The following is a 19,008-nucleotide window of genomic DNA, read 5'->3' on the forward strand; positions in this document are numbered from 1 at the left end:
GGGAAGGTCCCCCCGAGGAGGCCAGGCCGAGCTCCCCGACGCTGCCCTTACCGAGGCGGAGCGGGCTGAAGGCTGAGGGTGATGACGCAAGCGGCGGTTCCGGCGCCGGGGCGGTGACCGAGGCGGCGGCGCGGGCGGAAGGAAGGGAAGGAGGCGGGGGGAAAGGGGTGTCTGGCGGCCGCCGCCGCCGCCGCGGTCCCGTTGCCGGGAGCGGGGAAGGGACGCGAGGGGAGCGGGAGCGGGCGGCGTGAGGGGAGAGCGGGAGCGCGCGCCGCGCGAGGGGAGCGAGAGCGGCGCGAGCGGCGGCCGCAGGAAGTATCGCGAGAGTTGGCGCGGCGGCGGCGGCGGCGCTAGAGGTGACCGAGGCAGCGGCGGCCGCGGGCGCCTCCTCCTCTTTTTCCTCCTCCTCCTTCTTCTCCTCCTTTTCCTTCCTCTCCGGCCATGGAGAAGGCGGTCGGTGCGGCGGTAGCGGTGACGGCGGAGGAGGGAGGCGGCGAGGGCGGCGGCGGCGAGGCCGGCAGCGCCACAGCAGGGCCCGGTCCCCCGGAGGGGCCGAGCGGCCCCGGCGCGGCCCCCTCGCCGTGCGGGCCCGGGGCGGCCGGGCTGGTGCGGGTGTGCGACCTCCTGCTGAAGAAGAAGGCGGTGCCGGGCAAGGCGAAGCGCGGCGGGCGGGCGGCCCGGCCGGCCAGCAGCAGCGAGAGCGGCGGCGGCGGCAGCGAGAGCAGCAACAACGGCAGCGACGACGAGGAAGAGGAGGAGGAGGAGGAGGAAGACGAGGAGGAGGAGGAGGAGGAAGAGGAGGTCTCCGAGGTACGGCGTGGGGGAGGCCTCGGGGGTTTCCCTGCTGATCCGGTTTCATAATTCCAGCTGGGCCCTGCGGCAGAGCCGGCAAGGGGCAGCACCTCGTGGCGGGGCACGGCCGATCGCGGCCCCGGCGAGCGGCCGCCGGTCCCCCCTGCCCGCCGGGATGCGGGGCCGGCGCTCCCGGCTTTCCCAGGGCTCGGGGGCTCCCGGGGAGCCGCAGCCAGCGGCCGCCTTCTTCCCTGCTGTGGCTTTATCCCGAAGGGCAAGGCCCGGGAGCTGCCGCAGGTGCTCTCTGCCCTGCTGTGTGCCATGTGCTGTATCGCCAGGGGTATGGGAGCCCGGAGAGGGAGAGCCGTGCGGCGGGAGTGCTGCTGGCAGGCCCGGGGTGAGGCTCCGGAGATAGGCCCGAGTGCTGGCTGCGTGGCTGGAGAGGTGTTGGCGCGCCCAGTGGTGGGAATAGGTCGTCTTGGAAAGAGTGTGCAGGTAAAGCAGGTGAAGGTGCAGCTGGGGCAGGTGAAGGTGCAGCCAAGCCAGAGCCAGGGTGTTGAACTGCTGAGTGACGTTTTCGCCGAGCCTGAAGGCCGCCCTGATTCCATGCAATGCAGGAACCAGCCCAGGGAAGCATTAATAACTCGATTTTGTCTGGTGTTAAGGTTTTCAGGTAGGTATCGTTGGAAAAGGCTAGTAAGGCTGGAAGCCCCTTATTTGCATATGTAGTCACACAGCATTGCTTTGTTAAATGGTTTAAATTCTGTAGCCTCCCCAGTTGGACATTCACTTTTGCTTTGGATTTTTTTTTTTGGAGTAGTGTCCGCAAAAAAGTCCAGTTGAAGTTATTTAGCTTTTCTTTGAACTTGTTTTCTAAGCGGTTTAGCTTTCAAGTGATGTATCTGCAGTTCTGTTAGAAATGGGGCAGGAAGGAAGAGTCTGATAGGTTCAAGGAAGGGCTGGGCTAGGATGGTGATAGGTTTTTCCACGGTTGAGCAGCACTCTGCATTTTATTCCTGCTAAAGTTGATACAAGAAGCATTTTATCCAGCTGTTTGAGGTAAATTGTATGCTTGTTTCTGTGGTGGTGATTTTTAGGAAAGTCAATGTCATTGTGTAGGTAGAAGTTTTTATGGTGTAAGACTTATAGGATAACTGGTTTGCTGCTGAACTATGTTCTCCTGCAGATGCTTGGAGAACTCTGTTGGGCAAAGGCTTTTGGGATTTGCTGTGGTGAAGGGATGGAGGCCCAATGGCTCCATACCCTGGGAGCTTTCAGGAATGGTGTGTGCAGCAGGATGAGAAGGGCAGAGACAGCTGAGGAGTACAGGTGGTGCATGAGGTGAACCTTTGCCTGCATGCTCTGCCTTCAGGGCCATGGGCACCTATTTCACATTCTTTGACACCTGCAGAGAGGAAGACAGGCCAATGATCATTAAATATCATGAGGCAGCAGAATACTTCACTTTTTTTTTTTTTTTTTTTTCTTTTTTCTTTTTTTGACAGAGTGACATGTGCTGTAGATACTGATATAGGCAATATGTGAGGGCAGTTTGGGCATCTGGAAGCTTCCCTGTTACCTTCATCTTATTCTAAGTGAAGGCTTTCCCAGGCTGGGTGGTCTGGGATTAAATATTAAGCAGAGCTAAATTAGCAAGTGAATGATATTGGGATGATGAAATTCAGGGTTCACAACAAAATACATGCCACATTCTTCATTTATAATTGTTCTTGAGCATGTAGGTTTCTTGCAAAAATCTGTTCTAGTCTTTCTCCTAGTGGCTTCAGGATAAAATGATGCAGCTTGTAGAATATGCACAGCTGAAGTCACAATTTTGAGGAATATGAACATGAGGATGGCCTGATTAATGGAGCAGAGCATCACCATTCCCAGCAGTTCCTGGGGAGGAAACGTGTTTGCAGTGTTCTCAGTGAAAGGGGTCTCCTTGTCTGAAAGGAACCTGATGGTTCCTTTTGGCTTTTAGAAGCTTAAAAAAAATCCTGCTGTGGAAATGAAGGGCTTTTTAGTTGTTTGGGGGTTTAAATTCTTTTTTTAATTTCTCATTTTCTTGAGTTGTGCCGAGCTCTGCAGTTGGATTGTGGTCTTCTGGCCACAGCAGTGTGGAAGGCACATAAAGTGAAAAACACAAATGTAAGTTCCTGGTTTTGTGTAAACGGAAACTACTGTGGGAATGCTGCAGAAGCTGCTGTTCCCTCCCAACCATTCCCTTCATTATCTCCGTAAACTTAAGATAGTTTGTGTGAGGCTATTTTTTGCCCTTCCCATGCTTAATACATTAAGACTTCTCTAATCTCTGCAGCAAAGTGCTTCTAGATTTGACTGCTAATGAGACTGCTTCTAAAAATCAGATGAGTAGCAACAAGTCCAAGGAGTTTTGAAAGGAAACCTGCCACATCCCAGGTCACAGAAAGCCCAGGAGTAGAAAGACATTATTTGGTTTAGTTGTTGCTGAGCTGATGGAATGGAATAAAAAGTTATCGTCAGCTGTGCTCATCTCTGTGTCTAAACTCTTTCAGATCTCAGTGTGGAAACACAGGTACTGTGCAGAGCTTTGGGAGAATAATGGAATTTTCATACCAACATTAAAAAACGGCGACTCTTCTCGTGTACAGGAGGAAGAATCTTAAAGTATGAGAAGAATGACAGTAGGAGCTACATAGCAGGGGAGGTCAGCTTGCAGGTTCCTTCAAAGTGTTCTTCTACATACAAATTTTGTTCAGCACTTCAGTTCATAGTGAAGTTATGTGAAAAATGAGCAGATCCTCATACCAAGTTACTGCTTAGAAACCTGGTGTCCAGAGTGCTGTAGGGCTTCTCTTATTTAACACTCAAAGGTTTAGTTGTGTAATAAAAATTGTTTACAAGCTTACTTCAAGTCTTTGTGCTTGGAGGATGTTTGCTGCTGGCAGTGAAATTTATAATTGCCTTTTATATCCATCTTAAGAGTTTGTAACTTATATTTTTTCCATGAATCTTGCGATGGTCCAAGGTGTAGATCCATCTTGGACTTGTGTGTATTTATTACCTTTTTTTGTTGCTAGATTTTTATGTTCCATGCAAATTAGCCTTCTAGAGTATAATCCTCAGTTAACTATACCTGAAAGCACTGCCTATGCAAAGGATGCTTTTTGAGATGTTTTGGCTGATTTTTAAGCATTCTTAGTTCACTTGGGCCTCCTGTAAGTAAAAGTTCATTTTTGTTTTTTCAGCTGCAATTGAAATAGTAATTGAACTGAGCTAGTGAGATGAAGTAAGTAGAACAACAAAACATCACCAGTCCTCTAAAATTTCTTCATGCAGAAGAAGCTACTCTGAATTCCTTGGATTCAGATTTAAGGCAAAGTTCATCTGAGAACTTGGGAGTCCTGGTGTGGTTTCAAGAGCATCACAGGCACAGGGTTGTAATATTAAAATTGGAAAAGACTTGAGGAGCTTAAGTGTTCGAATCAGCTGATTTGAAACCCAGAATTTATTTTAGAAATCTGTTTCCTTTTTTTTTCAACCTTAACAGTTTTCATCAGAATCCTGGAATGAGGCCTGTGGATTCTACAGGGCCACCATGTCGTGACCAGTGCGTGATGTGTTCCCTTCACTGCCATTATTTTCATGTCCTTGGGTCCTCACAGACGTGACTGAACATGCAACTAATTGGGGCCTGTCCTTGTGAGTGTGTGACACCCCGAGCTGCAGTTCAGTCTCAGATTCTGCTGCATTGTTTATCTTCTTTTTTTTTTTCCTGTTTCAACGGTGTTTTGTCTGCACCACTTTGTTTCTTCTATTCAAAAGAGGAAATAAGAAAGGAATACCGTAGGATGGTTCTCAAAAATCTCTGAAATGTCAGAGTTGATCCCAGGGCTATTGGAAAGGGAAACCCACAACCAGGTTTCACAGTAGTGAAATCTGCTGTAGCTGACCCCAGGAAGCGTGAGCCAAAACTGTTTGACATCACTTCCTTACTGTTCTTAGACTGGTTTCCAGCAAAATCAGTTTGGTCAGACCTAATGCTTGTGGGTTTTTTTTTGTTTGTTTTTTTTTTTTTAAATACTTAAATATTCCTATATTTTTGTATGCTTTATTCAATTCCAGTAATCAGTGAATATCTGGGTTAAAAAAAAACAACAACCCCCAGCACACAGTGGCCACCACAGAAGGTGGAGTTCAATATAGGCGGCACCATGTGAATTTGTTTACTTCCTTAGATATTTCTTCAGGAAATGTCCTTATAAACATAATTCCCATGTACAAGCTGGAGCCAAACACCTCACATTTTAAGCCAGTAATTCAGTTCTGTAAAGAGAATGGTTTCTCTGGAAGAGATTTAGCTGAGAGAATTTCCTCATCTGTCAAGGTCAAAGGCAAATGGGATTATGTGTGTTTGGTTTTTTCCCTCTATCTGTGTTTTAAAACAAAACTGTTGGTGCTTATTTAGGATATAGCTGATTTGCAATTGGATTTAGGAATTGAAAAATCAATGCTGCAGATCCAAGATAAGTAAGAAGCCTTTGTTTTGGAGGTTAAGGGAACAAGCCCTTTAAACTTGGTGTTAAATAAAAATTGCCTAAATTTGCTATTAGCATCTTCAGGCCAGCTGAGCAGAGCCCATGGCAGACATTGTGTGTTTCTGTTTGAAGTGCTGTGTTTCTGGTTCTTGATGGTGTGACTTTGCAGGTGACTCAAATGAAATGACATCCTGAAGATGTGCTGTGTCTGTAGGGTTTCTGCACCTGTGTGGGACTTCTTTTGTCATGTCCATAACTTTTCATCTGTTGAGTAAAAAAACCATTGGTGAGGAAGGACTAATGCTGGCAAATGGTTTGGGTAAGGTCATTCAGCTAACATGTGAACTTGGGGAAAAAGTCTTCCTTAATGTGAAGTTACCTGTGAATATCAGTATGGCTTGGTGGTAGTGTGGAATTCTGGTGACCTCCATACAGTCGTGCAGTGTCCACAGGAATTCTGGAGAAAAAAAATCCATTGTTGACCAATGAAGGGCAGCATTTCCTCTCTGTTTCCACAAAGCAGTGCTTTGTGTTAATTGGTACTGGGAGAGGTTATCTCATATTCCAGATGTTTTTCAGCCAGGTTATCCCCCACAGGCCATCCTAAGCTCATGACTGTGCAAAGAGCTAAAGCCACATGGAGGTATTACTTAACTCTTGTGCCACCTTATTTTCACATGACGTAATAGTCGTACACCAGGGTGGAAATCAGCCACAAAGCCAAGCATGTCCTTAATACATCCTTGTTTGTGCTTGCAGTGTTTTCTTTTAGGCTGGATGTTGTCATTAGGATGATTTTGTTGGCATTACCCAAAGCAGTTTTTGACAAATCCAAATTACTGGTGTTAGATATACAGGAGTCATTCCTCTTCTGTGCTTTACCTGCATCCTCAAATTCCCATAGCATAATGGTATATTCTAGGAAATGAGCTGCACTAAACCTTGATTTTATGTTTTTCCCTGCCCCACCCCAATATCTTATGTAGTATTAATCATCAAGAGTGCATAATGTGTCCAAATAAGCAGCTGCTCAGAGCTAGAAAGATTTGGAACATTAGGAAATATGATGAAATATTGCTGTTTAGAATATCAGTTTGGGCTTTTGGTTTCCATTCTCCTCAAGTTCAACGTGAAACAATCAAAAGGAGTCTAGAGGCTTTATTTTTTAGGTTAAAACTGAGGACATCTTGCACACAGTAATGCAAGTTCAAAGTGCTGCTTAGGGGGCTGCCTCATACTTGGTCTCAGGTCTGCTTTCCCTCGTGCTGATGTAGAAGGAATGGTTCCTTCTGAGTCTGCACATCTGTCCAGCTGTGCAGGAGCAGGTTTGGGGACTACAGTCCCTTCAGCACAAGGGGAGTGTCTGAAACCCCCCCTCTGGGGCAGGGAATGATTCAGAGATAAGAGGAGGAAGGTCGCTCTTATCCTCCCAGCTGTACCTCCCAGTTCTTCCTACACACAAGAAAAACCTAAACACTGGAAGGAGAAGCTGGAGCTCCCTTGAGCATCTGTGTCTGGCAGGTGACTCACGTGTTTTCCTGTCCTGGAGCTTTCCCATTTCCAAACTTCAGGTATTCATGTCTTTTGTTTGGTCTTGTCCTGAAATGCTTTGCCAGTGGAATTTTCCTCTTGTTACTGTTCTGCAGGTGTGATTTGTTCTCCTCCACAGAATGGGGAACAATGCTTTAATGAAGCTGAAATTTTCAAGTCATGATATGACTTAGTTTTTTTTTTTTTTTCCTCAAGTGCTCAGTGCTGTTCAGCCCCTGCATCAGCGTGGGTACTAATCCCACTAAAGTTGGGGGAGTTGGGCTTGGAGGAAGGGGGAAAAAAAAAGGCGTTCAGTACTCCTCCCAGCCACTTGGGAAATGATGTCGCTGAAAAAAAAAACCTCAGTAAGAGAAAAAACACATTTCCAGTTGATCAGTTCCTGGATCCAGTTTGTCAGGCACAAGAGCTTGTGCTGACACAGCGAAGAGCAGGAGCTCAGGCAGGGAGGAGGGTGAGCACTGCCTCTTTCGGTGGGATAATTCATTTAAATCCCTGTCACAGAAAACATTTGCATTGTTTCTGAGGACTCCACTTGGTAAGAGTGGTTCAGATCAGTGAGGGCTTTTGTCTTCAAGGGCAAACTAGTTCTCTTGGCACTTGCTCTGGATCTTCTGTTTGGAAGGGACTGGAACAGATAAACCACACACAAATTTTTTTTCTTTTTTTGTGTGTAGCTTAAAAACTTAAAGCTTCTTCAGATAAAATCAGCACTCAGTTTTGTCTCTGGTATTTGTTCAAGTTCTTGAAAACGTTGTATTAAGGATAGGGAGAAGGAGGAATTAAGCAGGATTTTGTTAAAATGCTGCAGCTTTTTGGTTTATCACCATCACTATGGTGTCATTTAGTGCAGTGCAGCAAAGGAATCACTTCAGAGACTAACTTAAAAAGTCACAATTGTGATTGTAATCATAACACAAAAAGCCAAGCTGGTTTAAAGGCAAAAAAGTGCTTTAAATGTTAGTCTGCTCCATGGATGAACATATGCCTGCTGTCCATCTCTGTCACTGACAGAAGTGAAAGCTGGCATAACAGCATGCTGGTGTTTTTTTGGAGAATCAGCTCGATCAAGGAACTCCTCAGGGAAAAATATAGGGGCCAACTGTTTTTGCTAAAGTGCAGAAAAGTTCTACTAGTGTCTTTATTAGTGTTTTTAAGTTGAGGTGAGTTTTAGAAACATGCTAGTACCTGTGCCACAGCTAGATTCTGCAGAAGTGCTTATGTTAGAGAATGACACAGTGTGATGGGCAGGGCTGTGCTTGTTATGAAAGTTGATGTGGATGCTAATTCCTCCTGTGCTGTGGAGCACTTCGTGGGCTGTTGTGTCCCGACTGTTTAGTTACATCACAGTATGGCCAAAACCTCAGTTAGGCCTAGAAAATTCTTACAGTTATAATAATTTACTGGTTTTTAAGAAGTGTGTGAAGTAGGAACACCCAATAAACACTTCCTTGAGCAAATGAGACTTGAAGTAAGGTTACCAGTAGAACTCCCAATGAACTTTATTAAAAAAAAAAAAGAATTAAAAAAATTGCCATAATGTTATCAAGAAAGGCAGATGTCTTTGATGGTGGCTTTCACTGTAATCCAGAATTGGCTATTATAGAGCACACAGCCTTTCCAAAAACCTTTAGAATACTTGTTAATAGAAACAACTCAAGCAATTGATTTCATAACAAAAGTATTGTCTACCCAGTCCAGAAGATACTTAATTTTTTAAAAAACTTTTTGTCTAATTCCACGGCGTTTATTAAACTTGGTCATAGTAAAATCATTCTGTCAGGCAGTGTGTGATGTAATTTAAATGTGGTGGAGGGGAAGAAGTTTTTCAGTGGCAGGAGTGTATTGGGTTGACAGGGGAGCTCAGCTTGCCTGCTAGGGCAGTGAGGGGTTTAGCCAGGCTGCTGAGGAAGGTTTAAGGTTTGTTTGGTTGGTTTCTTTGACACCTTTAGAGTTAGTCTTAGGCTAAAATCATTCTCTTGCTGCAAGCACACCTTGAACTGAGGGCGAGTGTTTTCAAGGTAAATGTATCTTCCGGTAATGTGAGATAAACTGAACCTGTGATTTTATTTCTGAAGGCTCAGCAAAGAAGAGATGGGGAGCAGGAGGTGTTGAACTCCAGTATTGAGCTGGAAGTGTTTCTGTCTGGCAGCTGGTCCAGCTACACTGGTAGTAAATGCTGGGAGTTGTGCTTTGTGGTCTCCAGTCTGTTTTGCTCTTCCAGGTAACCTCAGATGGAAAAGGAAATGAACAACCCTATTACATGAAAATAGAGATCACATTAGTATCTCATTTTGTGTTCAGTTTATGTGTTTTTCCTTCTTCAGCTTTATCCAACAGCCTGCTCTGTTAAGTTCCAGGCTTGATGTTGCTGTCAATGGATGGAGTAGGTTTTCCTGCCGTTTTAGTCTGTGAATTTGAAGGTGCCAGCTGAGTAACTGTGATTATTGAGAGTTTTGTAAGAGAAGGAAACATCAGGTGCATTGTTATGGCTCCTGCTTTTGGAATAGGTTTCAGAATCTTAAATTAACCAAGTCCAAATTCATTATGAACAGGCTGAATATAGAGCTGTTGAAACAACCATCTGGTTCACAGCCAGGAAAAGAAAGACAGGGACATCCCGATCCAGCAGGTCCTGGATTAGAATTTGATGTGAAAATACTTGATTTAATATTCACTCAATTGGAATTCATGTGTAGAAGCAAATGCTGGATGAGGCCACTTAAAAAGGAGTAGGAGACTTTTTGCTAGATAGTGGCTGAAATGAAAATTTTAATGTTCTAATACGGAGCTATCTTGGATTAGTACCTGCCTTAGGATTTGAGAGGTGTTAGTATGAATGTTCCTTCCTTACATGCTGCTTCCTTACACACAGCCTTTCTGTCACCAGTATTTCACATGAATGAGAAAGGAATAGAAGTTCATTTGTTTGAAGAAGGATCTTCCACATCCCAAGCTGTGTTTTCTGAACATGTCCCTCATTTCACCTTGTGCTTTTCTCAAAACCAGGGTTCTTTAGTGTGTTCAAAGTCCTGGAAAACTTACTGGGTTTACTGTATGGATAACTTAAAGGAAGATTTCTTATAGAAAGCTCCCCTTAGACAAAAATGTCCACCAATAATCTTACACTTCTGCCAAAAAGCCCTTTCAGAGTTCTCATGTAATTTTGTCTCCCTTTTTCACCTTTTATCAGGTACATTTGGATTTGCATTGGGCAGTTCCTCCATAGTGAAATCATAGGAGCTGTCTTCACATGATGGTTTTTTAGTGATGCTGTAGTTCAGTTTGTCTTCAGGGCAGTGCTGTGGATGAGTAAAGGTACTTCCTTTGCTCCTTTTTCCATGCTTTCCTAAGGTTTGCCTTAGGGAGTTGAATTCAAAAGAATAGGGCTGATGTAGGCACTGACCGGGGCAGAAGGCTCCTGCCTGATGAGCAGGGTTTGTCTCTGGCTGTGCCAGCATGCTGCTTGCTTGCTGGGCTCTAAAACTCTGCTCAGGTGTCAGATGCACTTAGGCAGAGATAAATGAAGACTTAATTCAGGAATGTTTCTATATTGTGCCTCTAGCTTCTGTCTCAAGATGGATGGTGTAACAATAAGGGGCTGCTGATAAAGTGAAGATGATGAGCTCACGATTCTTGACCAGAGTGTTGCAGTCTCCCTCCAGACAGAGCTTGGTTTTGACATTCCCTGTCTTCAGGTGCCTGGGAAAAGTTCTATAAACTGAGTGCTTGTTGGCTGAGCTTGTATGATCTGTTGGTAAATCTTTGTGTTTCTCTTAGCCTCCTGGTGTGATGGTGGTAACTCTCAATTCACTTACGGACTTGATCACTTGTTTTTATTGGCCCTTGAATGAGAAATCCTCTATGAAATGGTAATGCAGTTGGAGTGCTGACATTCTGAATTCCCCAGCTATTTCTGGGAGGTGGTCTCCACCTCTTTGAGAAGGCTTCTCTGGGCATGGAGTCCTTCCTTGTATTCCCTGATGCCACCACATCCTGACAGTTCATGCAAGCTGCCAAGTCAGCTTCTGCAGCATGGTGCTTCTGTGTAGGGAGAACAGATCAGAGGAGGGTTTTATGAAGGGAATTGGGGAAGTTGCTCCATCAGACAGGTCATAAGTATCCTAGTCTTTCAACACTCAGTCTTGGAACCTCTTTGGTGTTAGGCAGTCTTTTAAATGGACATAAAAAACCTCAGGATGTGTAATTGTGGTGCTTTCAAAGGTAGTTCAGTCGGACACCTTTTCCAGATTCTAGTTTCCCTGGAGCTGTGGAAAGCCTAGATCTCAAGGAATAGAATTCTGTCCTTTCCAGCTTTGTCTCTGGACCAAAAGGAGTAATACTAACTGAACAGAAAACACTGAATGTCTCAGAAGGGTCTGGAATGCTTTGCTGCTGCCCTAGGCCAAGGAAAGAATAGACTGGAGAGAAATGAAAGATCTGTCTTGGCAGAAAAATTAGTTTTTGAGTGGGAAATCATCTTGGATGGTCAAAAACAAGTTGTTACATGGTTGTTAGAGAAGAAAAATATGTGTCTTTGTTATCAAAGTTGCCTTGTCTGTAGGAGATAACGGAGCTGAATCAAGGGGGGTGTGATAATGAGAATGGGCAGCAAGGATCATCTTGTGACTGTAAAACTCATGTGAAAGCTCCAGTGCAGCTTTTGGCAGGAAAGTCTGAAATGCTGAGGGAGAGACATAGAATTATAAGGCTGAGGGAATAAAACAAGTCATAATAAAAGTATGTGTTTGGTATTTCTCAGGTTAAAGCCCATCATCCCTGCACATCCCCACCCCAATAATGAAAATGAAAGGAAGGAAGTAGGGTTCTTTATTTGAAATTCACTAAAGCACCTGCCTGAAGGATGTGGGAAATTTAGTCAGGCTGACAACTGCAGAGCTGTGACCTCAGCAAGAAGTGAAGTAAAAGAAACCAATATTACAATGTGAAAATAGAAAAAAACAGATGGAGGTCATGACTTGAGGTGGTGCTTGAGGTTTGGTTTTGGGTTTGGACTGACTTCTTGTTCTGTAACCACCAAGGATCTAAAAGCAGGTGTTGGATGAATCTCTCTGGAACCTGAAACAAGATTTAGAACTCATTTTGTTTTGTATTGACGTAGAGCTAAGGAACCTTAAAAATTGCACCAAGTGGTGACTGATGCAAACTGCCACAAAGCAGAGATGATGCTTTTGGGGCATGACAAGGTTTTTGTATTTGGAAAACAGGATACAAGAAGTAGCAGAGAAGGTGGTTTTTAGTGTCTTGGTGGCTATACTGATGTTTTGGAGAGCTGCAAGTTATGTGCTGTGGTTCCTAATGAAGATTGATAAATCCTAATGCGTTTATCTGGAGCAGTGAGTCCCCTTAGGGGTATCTGTTTGGGGAAACACTTAGTTCTGGCATAGTTGTAAAGGGGTTTGAAAGATTGTTTTTGTTCTTAGAGCAGATATGAAGAACTGGGTTCAATCTAGCAAAATGAACGTAGGTGGGAGTATCATCACCTCAAAAATGGAAAAATTGCCCCAACACAGGTTTGAAGCAGCCTTTGAAAAATCTATGTGGATATTCCTTGCACTGAGTATTTTTTTTGGTATGTTAACAACTGCTCCTGTATCCTTGTCATGGTTTTTTGTTGCATATTAGAAGAGCAAACTTGGTCATTTGAAGGTTTTAATGATGGAATTTTTCCCTTGGTGAATTAACTGAGTTTTCTGATTTCAAGGGTATTTCTGATTATTATGAAATACTCATCTTGTTTGGAGTTTTCATTGTGATTGGTCCCGCACTTTTCAAAGTATTCTGTGTGACAGTGGTGGGGGTTTTGCCCCTTGGCACTCTAGCAGATAATCAGAATGGCACTAAATTTGGGCTGGAAACTGACGCTGGTTTTTGTTCTTAACTGTCTCAGGAACTTTTGGCTTCTGTCTGGCTGTGTACCATTTCTGGAAAGGGAAATACTTGGGAATGCCTGCTAATGGGTAAACTGATAATTGGTTCTGTATTGAGGGCCTATCTTCAACTCTCCTTTTTTTCTTCTCAGAATGGTATGGCTTTTTTAGTAATTAATGGACCTCATGATTTTGCTGAATAAGGTGTTAGCAGCTGCATGGGACAGGGTTTAAACAGCCCAACCTTGACACTGTGCTCTGTGGCTCTGAAAACACACAAAAAAGTGTGTTTATATGCTTTGGGACAGTTGGTGACCAGTACTGCTCGATCAGCTGGAAATAGATAACAATGTGCTTTTGTGATATAAGAGTGGGAATTGTCTGATCAATTGTTCGATGCTCACATTTCTGGGTGCCAGAATCTGTCTCTGATCAATGGGTGAAATGCTTGTGCTTCAGGGTGACGTGATGCCAGTTCAAAATTCCTGATGGCCTGCGTGCTCCTGGAAGGGTGGAATGAAAGATCTTCCTACAAACTGTCTGTGAGCTCTTGAGCGTGTGCAGCTCTGCTGTGCATGAACAGCTGTGTTCTTGTGGAGGTTTTTATTCTCCCGTGGTCATTTCCACATTGTTACCAGTGCTGTGCGGGGAGCACGGTGCAGAGTAAACCAGCCTTGCTGTGTACCCATCCCTAGCTCTGCTGTTCTCAGAGCACTCTCAGGATTTCCCTTGTCTTAATTGCAGCTTCAAACATGACTTTTTGGTACTGTCTCCTCAAACTGCACTTCAGATGTTCCCTCTCCTACCTGTGTGGGGAGCAGAAGGGATTTTTTGTGTGTTTTAGGCTTACTGAGTGTAAGGGACATGATGGATGGACCCAGCTCAGACAGCTGCGTGGTTTTAGGGTGCCTCTTGATCAGGAGAAAAGGCAGATTTGTAGTAGTGGGTGGTAATAAATGAGGGCACTGAGTGGATCATGCCCCTCAGCATAACTCTAAATAAAGATCGTTAGCTCTCGAGTAGGAGCTGAGATGTTTCGAGGAGATAATGTGTTTTATCTTTTCTAATCAACCGTTCAAGTAATTCCTAGAGCTGGGCTTGAAAGTGAGGAAGAAATGGGTTTGTGTTTACCTGTGCAGAGTTGAGGATGTATTTCCTGACCTGTGTGTAAAAGCCAAAAACACACAGTAGAAGTACAAAATAAATTCATCACAAGGTTATTAATATTATTTTGTTTTTCCACTAGAAAGTTTTTTTGTTTTTTGTTTTTTAATTTTTTATTTATTTTTCAGGAATAGAATGGAAGCATGTGTTAAAGCCTTTGCACCAAGCTCTGAATTGTTCTTTGGGTTGGGCTTTGTAACTGGAGTGATGCTGTTGCAGACAGGGCTCTCTAGTTTCCCAAGCAGAATGGGAAAGGATTCAGCTCTGAAGGTGATTGTGTTCCTTCTCCTCCTGAAAATCTGGAGCTTGTTTTGCAGAGCTGGAGGAGATGATGCTGTTCAGTTTGCCCTGTGTGGAGCAGACAGCTGCTTTTGTTCCTGTGTAATGCTGTCTTTGCATTTGAAAATGTGGTGTCATGTGTGAAGTATCTCTAGCTCCGTGCTAAGTTGTGTGTTTTAAGCTGCTTTTTTTTTTTTTTTTTTTTTTTTTTTTTTGTGTCTGTGTGATATAAGGTATCTGTTAATTCTTTCTGAGGCTCGGAAGACTGAATAACTTGTCTTTTGAGACATGAGTGTTATGTGGGAGGTGGTGGCTGGTTTTTTCCTTTTTTATATATATACACAAAGAAATCCTTCAAGCTGTCAGGGATAGCTTTGTACTTGGGCTAATGTTTGTGCCTTATTGCTGGATTTTATGTGCAGGGCAACAGTTGCAAGGGGCTGCTGGCGATGTTAGAAATGTCACCCTGAAAGCATGACTCCACGGAATATTTTCTGTGGTTATTAGTTCTTGTAAAACACTCTAAAATCTGGGGTGTTCCCTAAAGTGGAAAAATGGTATGGACAGCCTGGGCAGGTGTTGAGTTTGTGTATAATGAGAGGCTTTGTAATAGGTGAGTAGGATGTAATTCCTTTTTTGGTGGTTAAATAACATTTTTAAATAGAAGAATGTAGCTATGCCTAAAATTTATAATGGTAACTGGAATTTCTCGTTGTGATGTTACTAGCCAGTCTAGCCTTCTTTTTAAATCCAGGTAAGAATATTCTTGCTATTAGATGAGTGTTTTTACCAATTAGTATTTTTTGGGAAAAGATAACCTTGATTAAACTAAGTGATTACAGTCATTTCTTCAAGTAAAAACGTGAACTTGATTCCTTTGGCCGATGGAATCCTTTGTGCTCTGCTAAAATGGCATCATGAGAGAGGAGATTTTTGTGGGCTTGACAAGATTTATTATGCTACATGTTTTCGACTGGAAAATGAGTTATTCTGAGAGCTGCAGACATGATTGCTCAGTGATTTTGACCTGCTGCGTAGAGAATTGGTGTCACTGTCACCTAGGGTTATGGAATTATGTAGGATAGCATCTTCTGGTCCATTGGATGCTTTGGCTTAAGCAGGGAAGTGGGTGAGGAGATGATGGTGTTCCTCAAAGCTGCCTTGTCTCCCCCTTGCTCCATGCGGTCAGTACCTTTTTCTGTCGGTGTCACGGCGTGTTTCTGGAATTGCTGCCGGCAGGGAGCTGGCTGGAGGAGGAAGGGGTGAGGGCAGCCGGAGGGGCAGCGCTCCAAAGAGGCTCGGAGGTCTTGGTGTGACAGGTCAGACCGCAGAAACAAATGTGGCATGCACGGATCTGCCTCACCTACGGCTGGGGTTTCTGCGAGTTCACGGCGGGGAAGGAGGTGAAGTGATCCACGGGACACGTCAAAACGAGCTGGTTGTGCTGGGGTTTTCCCCCGTCGAGTTCTTGTGCTTCCCGGCGCGCGGGGCGGGCGTTGGGGAGCGGCGCGGCCCCCCCTCCGCGCGCGGGTGGTAGGCGCCGGGCGCGCGGGGTGGAACGGTCCATTTCCTGTTCCCGTGCCGCCGGCGGGGGGGGCCCGGCCGTGAGGGAGGGGGCGGCGGGGCATGGCGGCGGCGCGGTGAGGCGGGGCGCGGGCGGCCGCGATGGAGGCGTACGTGCTGGAGGACATCCTGGAGGTACGGCCGGGGCACGAACAAAGGGGGCCCGCGGATCGCGGGGCGCCTCGGGGCCGGCCCCCGGCCCCGGCCGTTGAGGCTGCGGCGCCCGCTGGGGCCCGGGCGAGCGGGGCCGGCCACCGGCGCTCCCCCCTCGCCGGGAGGGGTGCGGGACACGCACCCCTGGGGGTGACATTGCGGTCACATAACCGGGGATTTCGGCCACCGCCTGCCATAACTCTTGTCTCCTTTAATCTTTGTTGCCAGTGTTTCCGTTTGATAGGATCATGGAATCACAGAATGGCTTGGGTTGGAAAGGACCCTGAAGATCATCTTATTCCAGCCCTGTGCCACAGACAGGGACACCCTCCACTATCTCGGGTCACTCCAAGCCCTGTCCAGTCTGGCCTTGGGCACTTCCAGGGATCCAGGGGCAGCCACAGCTTCTCTGGGCACCCTGTGCCAGGGCCTCACCACCCTCACAGGGAAGGATTCCTTCCTGGTATCTAAATCTACTCTCGATCAATTTGAACCCATTCCTCCTTGTCCTGTCACTACACACTCTTCTAAGTAGTGTCTCCTCCTTCCTGCAAGTTCCCTTCAGGTGCTGGAAGGCTGCACTTGGGTCACCTTTTCTTCCAAGCTGAGCAATCTCAGTTCTCTCAGCCTTTCTTCATAGCAAAGGGGCTCCATCCCTGTCGTCACCTTGGTGGCCTCCTCTGGACTCTCTCCAGCAGCTCCGTCCTCCCTGTGCTGGGATCACAGAGGTGGGGGGCAGGACTCACAGTGGGGTCTCAGCAGAGCAGAGAGGCACGTTTGTGCAGTGTGTAATTTATGTTGCTGCATTTCCAGTTGTCTAAATGTAGCCTGTTCTTGCTTCCTCTACAGAAGTAGATCTCCCTCTGCAGAAATAATTTATTGTGAAATAAATGACATTATCCTTTCCAGCGAGGGTAAGCTAGAAGTGGAGAGGCCAGCCAAGAAACCAAAATCATAGAGTGAAACAGGTCTCTGTTACAGGTTATGATCACTGTAATAGTTCAAGGAAATGTTCCCTGGCACAGGGTGCCCAGAGAGGCTGTGGCTGCCCCATCCCTGGAAGTGTCCAAGGCCAGGTTGAACAGCAGCTGGAGCAACCTGAGATAGTGGAAGGTGCCCATGGCAGGGGCTGGAACGAGATGAACTTCCAAACCATTTTATGAAATACCTTTTTCTTGTTCCTGTGGTTTTTCAGGTTTTGCAAGCAAAAACATGATTTCATGCCAGGTGACTTGTCAAAATATTTGCATGCATTCTTTATTGTAACAAGAAACTGCAGCCTTATTAGCTGCTGTCAGAATTCTGCCAAAACAGTGTTTCCACTGATTCTTGTCCTGTAGGCTTTTTCTGTAGTAGCCACACCTAGATTGCCCCAAAATTTTCCATCTGTAGGAATACTTGGTATTGACTTCTGTGTGGACTTTTGAACTGTTTAATATGATTACATCCAGAATATTAACTCAGCTGTTCACTCTGTGCTGAATAAACTGGCACAAGCGTATGAGCAAGACATTTTCACCAATATCTCTGTGTGTGGCTGGGTTTGTGTGGGGAGGTTGAAAGAGCAGTCGTGAACTGGGCTTTGTGCCATCAAATAAATATTTCAGTACTTCACTTGCCTCATTGCATACTGAAAGGTTTTTCTTTTTTTTGTTCTTTATTTTAACCACAGTTGCCATATGCAGCTTCATAGTTTGTCGGATTAATGAAGAACGTGGTGCTTATCAGTAGTCCAGTTTGGAAGGGCAGTTGGGAAGTTAATTTTGTCAGTAGAACACAATTTGGACTTGTTGTGTGAACTGAGCAATTACATCTTGCTTCTCAGTGGGATGTGGTGGCTTTTCTTTTGATAATTTGTCACACATTCACTTCCTGTTCCCAACACCAGCTGGATCCAGGTAAAAAACATTCTCAGTAATCAAGCATGGCTTGTGTGGCTTTAGATGAGTGAGGTATGGCTGAGTCAGTTCACGAATCTCTCAGGTACTCTGGTAACAGTGTAATCTATTGATGACTGCTTAGCACATCACTAGAAGCCATGTACTTGTCTTGTATTCCAGGACAGGTCCAGAAAGTACAATTTATAGTTCCCTCCTGACTTATTTCTGTTGTAACTTCAAACAGTCTGTTTACAGTGGGTGTCTTATTTTCCCATTTCAGGGCTTTTTTTTTCCTCCCATGGAGCAGTTTCTGGTGCTCATTCAAAGACAGCAGTGTGGAGATGGAGAGAGCTGCTCTTGCTTGGGCAACAGGATATGTCATTTCTGTTGTTCTCAAAATAATTGGTACTGCTTAGTATTTAGTTAAATTTGGAATGATCATCAGGCCTTACCTCTTCATAAAATCTTCAAGAACGTTTTCCCTCTAAGTTGGTTATAATTTAAAGCCAGAAAACAAGGTGTTTTCTGTAGTGTGCTGGTTATATTCAGTTACCAGAGAGACCCAGGTTCAAGTAGTATTAGAGGTCCTTACTGCAAGGGCTGCTTCTGGGGCCAAAATCACTTGGGAATGATGAAACAAAAATAAGTCTTCAGCCAGTTTAATGCAGCTGGAGGCAGACATGGCTGTCAGCCCAGAGGATTTCGCACAGTGTCCTGGCTGCCCTGTGCTTAGGCCACCTTCAGAGAAGGTGCTCTTGGTGCAGAAGTGGAGCTGGCTGTGCTGCTTGCAGCTGAAGATGAGCGTTGTCGTGGCTCTGTCCCTGGAATCTGGCATTGAGAGCTTTGTGTGGGAATACAGGTGAATAAAATTTCAGCACTGTGGGGTTAACCTGCAGTTAGCTTCTGTTCACTTGGTTCTTCTGCTCCTGTATCCTGACAACATATGTTTGTTGATGTGTGACTTTACTCACACAGGGCTTTTTCTGTTGGTTTAAGCTTTCAGGTTTTGACTTGTGTGTGCCAGTGAAAGAGTAATTGTGTTACAGGAGAGTCTACTACACACTACAGGAGTATGGTGTAAACCTGTAGTTGTGTTTCTGATGCTTGAGTTAGTCTAGATAAGCACTTTGTTGGGTGGGAGAAAAGGAGGTAACTTCAGTCCTGAGAGATGAGGATATGGTCCGTGTTGTCTACTGAGCTCAGGCTCATAGCTCAGAA

General features: G+C 45.2%; 1 protein-coding gene across 4 annotated transcripts in view; it reads left to right on the forward strand.

The window, feature by feature from the left end:
* Positions 1 to 312: 312 nt before the first annotated feature.
* Positions 313 to 19,008, forward strand: part of ANKRD17 (ankyrin repeat domain 17) — a 67,837-nt gene continuing 49,141 nt past the window's right edge. For all 4 annotated transcript variants that reach the window (XM_056490533.1, XM_056490534.1, XM_056490535.1 and 1 more), the window contains exon 1: positions 313 to 810. In XM_056490533.1, the coding sequence (XP_056346508.1) occupies positions 442 to 810 (369 nt within the window). In that variant the 5' untranslated portion in view covers positions 313 to 441. The remainder of the gene's footprint in view (positions 811 to 19,008) is intronic.

Source organism: Oenanthe melanoleuca, chromosome 4 (genome assembly GCF_029582105.1).
Source record: "Oenanthe melanoleuca isolate GR-GAL-2019-014 chromosome 4, OMel1.0, whole genome shotgun sequence".
In the NCBI taxonomy this organism is placed as follows: Eukaryota; Metazoa; Chordata; class Aves; order Passeriformes; family Muscicapidae; genus Oenanthe; species Oenanthe melanoleuca.